The 5,741-nt window shown below is 44.9% G+C and overlaps 1 protein-coding gene across 1 annotated transcript in view; it reads right to left on the reverse strand.

Moving 5' to 3' along the window:
* Positions 1-801: 801 nt before the first annotated feature.
* LOC310859193 (uncharacterized protein) overlaps positions 802-5,741 on the reverse strand; it is a gene marked incomplete at its 3' end in the record, with an annotated part of 16,385 nt that continues 11,445 nt past the window's right edge. Inside the window, exons 9-10 of the mRNA XM_083765594.1 lie at positions 2,420-2,562; positions 802-1,292 (exon numbers count right to left, since the gene is read on the reverse strand). Of these exons, the coding sequence (XP_083621720.1) occupies positions 802-1,292; positions 2,420-2,562 (634 nt within the window). The remainder of the gene's footprint in view (positions 1,293-2,419; positions 2,563-5,741) is intronic.

Genomic DNA, 5,741 nt, shown 5'->3' on the forward strand with positions numbered 1-5,741 from the left:
CCTTCATTTCATTGACACAATCTGCTGCAGGTGAGCCTGTGAGCTGGCAGAGCCAGCCCTGTCACCCCCCCACTCACAGACACCTTGATCCCACCCCCTGACACAGAGACCTACAGTATACATACATTTTGAATACTGAAGTTGTACGTCTTGTAACAGACTATTTCTACAATTGGGTATATTGATACTGTACTTTTAAGTTAAAAACAAGTCTCTCCGTTGCTCTGTCCGAGTGTCCGTAGAGAGGTAAATAAAACTATGTGAACTACATTTACATTGTGTGCAGGCTGTTTTCTCAGTTTCATGATGTTGTTGAGCTGTGCACCATGAGACTATAGTTTCATGTGGAGTGTTGCAGGGCATTCTGCTTTGCAGTGCTTGCTCTTTGTTATCCACTTAACCCATTCTGACCTGAGATCAGATTCATACGAGGTTTCCACTGGACACACACTGGTCTGATGAACCCATTCTGACCTGAGATCAGATTCTAAAAATGTCAGTCGCTCTTCGATTTTTCAAAAATAGCAGACCTACAAGCTCGTATCGCGCCACTCGGTGGCGCGATATGAGCTTGTAGATCTGCTATTTTTAAATAGCTAAAGCATAACATGATGCCGACACCAAAATGGGTGCCCGGTCAGAATGGGACCCTGCTATCACAAAACGGATGTCAGTGTTTGGTACATTTCTTAATTTCACCATGCAGTAAACGTGTATGGACGAATCAGCATTTGTTATCTTTCTCCACTCATGTATTTCATTTTTTATTTTTATTAAATTGTCGCTGTCTGTACTTTAGGCCTACTGTACGTACATACTGTACTGCAGATTATCACTCAGGCATTGGTTGTTGGCTGAGGTCAATGTCAACCAGGTCCTGGCCTGGTGAACAATGGTGCTACCGTCCCACTGGGAGGTACTGGCCTGGTGAACAATGGTGCTACCGTCCCACTGGGAGGTCCTGGCCTGGTGAACAATGGTGCTACCGTCCCACTGGGAGGTCCTGGCCTGGTGAACAATGGTGCTACCGTCCCACTGGGAGGTACTGGCCTGGTGAACAATGGTGCTACCGTCCCACTGGGCCTGGTGAACAATGGTGCTACCGTCCCACTGGGAGGTCCTGGCCTGGTGAACAATGGTGCTACCGTCCCACTGGGAGGTCCTGGCCTGGTGAACAATGGTGCTACCGTCCCACTGGGAGGTACTGGCCTGGTGAACAATGGTGCTACCGTCCCACTGGGAGGTACTGGCCTGGTGAACAATGGTGCTACCGTCCACTGGGAGGTACTGGCCTGGTGAACAATGGTGCTACCGTCCCACTGGGAGTTGGCTGAGAAATGAGAACACAACCAGCCGTGGCATTACTCAGCTGAAGGTCAACGTTTGGGTTCACTTCACCTGGATAAAGTCCAGGACTCACCATATGTATAGTATATGTACTCTCTCTCTCTCTGTGTGTGTGTGTGTGTGTGTGTGTGTGTGTGTGTGTGTGTGTGTGTGTGTGTGTGTGTGTGTGTGTGTGTGTGTGTGTGTGTGTGTGTGTGTGTGTGTGTGTGTGTGTGTGTGTGTGTGTGCGTGCACATTACCTATGTACATTATAACGTAATGTACATACCAGTTATATAATATTATTATATATTCTTTTTTGCACTTGATTGCACGCACGCACGCACGCACGCACGCACGCAGGGGGGCGACTGTGGCTCAGGAGGTAGAGCAGGTCGTCCAATGATCCATGGGTCGGCGGTTCGAATCCCGGCTCCTCCTCCTGTCTACATGTCGAAGTGTCCTTGGGCAAAGACACTGAACCCCAAATTGCTCCCGATGTGCTGGTTGGTACCTTGCATGGCTTCCGCCGCAATCGGTGTATGAATGGGTGAATGAAATGCACAATCTATGTAAAGCGCCTTGGATAAAGGCGCTATATAAATGCACCATTTACCATTTATTTATCATGCACACAAACACAAACACAAACACACACACACACACACAATTAATGACGTGTGACAATCTACAGTGTATATTCTTCCCTTTAGGGGTGGGGTATTTATTGAACTCCAGGGTACACAACAAACAGCAACAACAGCATCTCAATGTCCTCTCAATGCTCTGCCTAATAGGAACCCTAAGGAATCCCACCTCATCTCTGAGGTCACGCCTTTGTTTATTGACTGCACTCTTTGACCTGGTCACCGATTGCATGTTCTTAACAGCAGACACACTGTGTCTATCTGCTAAGGGCGAGAGAGAGAGACAGAGAGAGAGAGAGAGAGAGAGAGAGAGAGAGAGAGAGAGAGAGGGGGGGAGAGAGAGAGAGAGAGAGAGAGAGAGAGAGAGAGAGAGAGAGAGAGAGAGAGAGAGATAAGAGCGTAACAATTGCCTTAATTGCTGTGGATTAGGAGTCCCCCTGGGTAACGTCTCCCATGCAGAGCCCACTCTGCTATAGAGGTGAACTCCCAGCTCTCCACTGTCCTCCATGTCTCATTGATGCAGGGCAGCTGGAGTCTCACCGGAGCCTCCTTAATTCTCTCCTCCTCGCTGCGTCTCCTCTCCTGCCTCCTAAAGGAGACCACATGTTAATGGGGCCAGAGGAGAGAAGTCTCCTGCCTCCTAAAGGAGACGTCTCCTGCCTCCTAAAGGAGACCACATGTTAACCCATTCTGAACGGGCACCCATTTTGGTGTTGGCATCATGTTATGCTTTAGCTATTTAAAAATAGCAGATCTACAAGCTCATATCGCGCCACCGAGTGGCGCGATACGAGCTTGTAGATCTGCTATTTTTGAAAAATCGTAAAGATGTGCCTCAAATTTGGAATATATTTTTTTCAGAATGAACGTTTTTAACTCAAATCTTTGCTTCTGGAGGGTCCCTGGAACAACATATTTTCAGATGGGGGTCTCAGAGGCCAATTACAGATAGTTTTCGGGGTCTTTAACATGAAGTATTGAGTGATATAGGCCTAGAAACAGGTATTTCAGAAAACTGTCAGGATTTAGAAGACACTTTTTTTCAGGCCTAAATGGGTTAATGGGGCCAGAGGAGAGAAGTAAACGAGCGCCGCAGAGAGAGACAGAACTTACAGTGGCAATTATTTATCTTCCTTTCTTACCGACCGTGCTCCTTTGAGCACCGACCCCTGCAGTGGTCTCTGCACGGCCCTGCACACACACACACACACACACACACACACACACACACACACACACACACACACACACACACACACACACACACACACACACACACACACACACACACACACACACTGTTGGTGTACGATGTTTTCAAATTATTGTTCGATGTGCCCCTCTGTGAACTTTGAGCATGTCCCTCCAGTGGTCTCAGTCTGCACAGCCCTGCCAAGTACTGTACATCTACTGTACATCTGAACGTCTCTGCATGCCTGCTTCCTATAGGATGACATCATTACAACTCTCTCTCTCTCTCTCTCTCTCTCTGTCTCTCTCTCTCTCTCTCTCTCTCTCTCTCTGTCTCTAATTGTCTCCCTCACTCTCTCTTTCCATGCTATGGTTTGGAGGGCTGGTATTTGCAGTGTGATCCGCACTGAGCTGACACACTTCTCCGAGCGTGCCGACCTAAATAGGGCCTCTCTGTGCCTCCATTACCCATCATGCTCTGTGTGTTCAGATAACCTCTCAGAGACGGCCTCTCTGTGCCTCCATTACCCATCATGCTCTGTGTGTTCAGATAACCTCTCAGAGACGGGCCTGTTGTCACAACAGCATCAGTGGATCCGCGTCAATCTGGAAAATAAGTCAGGGAGCTTTTATTTCGTTTGCCGTCGGGTGGAAACCGATGGCATGTCCAAAACCCATTTAAAATAGTGAAATAGCTGTGTTGTTGTGAGCTGCAATTTTCACTTCTTGTGTGACACTCTTTTTTTTGTTATCAAATGTTTTTTATTTTAAGACAAAAATCACAATAATACACGTTAACAACATGAATGACTTAAAGAAAACAAAACACATATAAAACAACACATAACAGCAAAAGCAAGGAACACAAAAACAAACAATCCCACCCACCCCTCCCCCCCCGAGACCAAAGATGCCACAAAATGTCATTACTCCTACTACTGTGCAATGGAGACAAAAAATGTATAAATAATGATAATAATAATAATGATTAAACCATGCCCTTAACCAAATCTGCAATACCAGACCAAATCTCAATGTTTTCCTCTTTTGCACCATGCAATCTTGCTGTAGACATCTCTAGATAAATGATGTCTAGAAAGGTCAAAGCCCATTGGCGAAATGACAATGTATGAGGCGGTTTCCAGTGTGAAGCAACCATCTTCTTTGCGGCCGTTACGCCAGCAAAGAAGACACGAATATGGGTGTTATTTAATGGCAACTGGGATACATCATTTAATAAGAATAGAGATGGGGAGGGTGTGATGTTAACTTGTAGAATAGTCGAAAGGTTAGTAGCAACCAAATTCCAAAATGTGAGGACACTCGGACACTCCCACACCATATGAAAGAATGTACCTATGGCGTTTGACGTGCAGAAAGTACAGTTGTGATTATTTAAAATCCGCATAGCACACAATCTACGGGGGGTTAAGTATGTCCTATGAACAACATTTTGATGAATTTGTTGATGATCAGGATTCCTAGAAGACAGGACAACATTAGACCACACTGTATCCCAGACAGGACAACATTAAGACAGGAAAACATTAGACCACACTGTATCCCAGCTAACTTGTGTGACACTCTTGTATGATGAAGTAGGTGTTACGTCCCTTGGTCTTCTAGGCTAGGGGATAAGGGACAATAACAAATATCCAGTGAAAGAATGGATACAATGAACTCAGTGATGTATTTAACATGTTTCTGAATAAAAGGCATGCAGGGAAAATAACTGGTGAGTGCCAAATTAAAATACCATAAAACCAAAACTCTCTCAGTTGAAAAATGGAAATAACTTGACAATTAAAACAAAGCCTACTACACTAACAATCAAATAAAAATGAAGAGGGTGTCTCACACCTAACCTAATGTGTTTAACAGAACATATACGTATATCTACGTGATGAAAATGTACTTACCTAGTGTCCCTGATAGATACAAAGTGAACAGAAGGCTGACACATACTGTACATACAGTAAATAGACACATAAAACAGTCCTGCATTTAATTGACACAATTAAAGCCTGTACATCTGCACATACCCAGAGCTGTGACATATAGGCCTGCGATATTCAGAATTTACAGCAAGGGATTGCTTAACCCACCAGGCCAAGGATTCAACATCATGGATACCATCTTCCTGCTCTAACCTGGTGACCATGGTCACTGGTTAACCCACCAGGCCAAGGATTCAACATCATGGATACCATCTTCCTGCTCTAACCTGGTGACCATGGTCACTGGTTAACCCACCAGGCCAAGGATTCAACATCATGGATACCATCTTCCTGCTCTAACCTGCAGTTCTGACCTTTATGAGAGGTTATTTTTATTGTGATTTGAGTTTTGTTTTCCACAAAAACAAAGTCACACATTGGTTACAAATGCTTTGACCGCACTATAAAGAAGGCGATGTAGTGCTACTGTATACTGTACTGTATATCGTTTATGTCGGGCAGAAACCTCTTATCTCCATATATTCAAACAGTTTTTTCGTAAATGAATGCCCTACTGCCTACTTGATCCTATACTGCAGTGTCACACAAAAATATCAAAAGTAGCAGAACTGCTGCTTTT

This window comes from Protomyctophum parallelum, assembly GCF_964188405.1.
Source record: "Protomyctophum parallelum genome assembly, chromosome: 5".
In the NCBI taxonomy this organism is placed as follows: domain Eukaryota; kingdom Metazoa; phylum Chordata; class Actinopteri; order Myctophiformes; family Myctophidae; genus Protomyctophum; species Protomyctophum parallelum.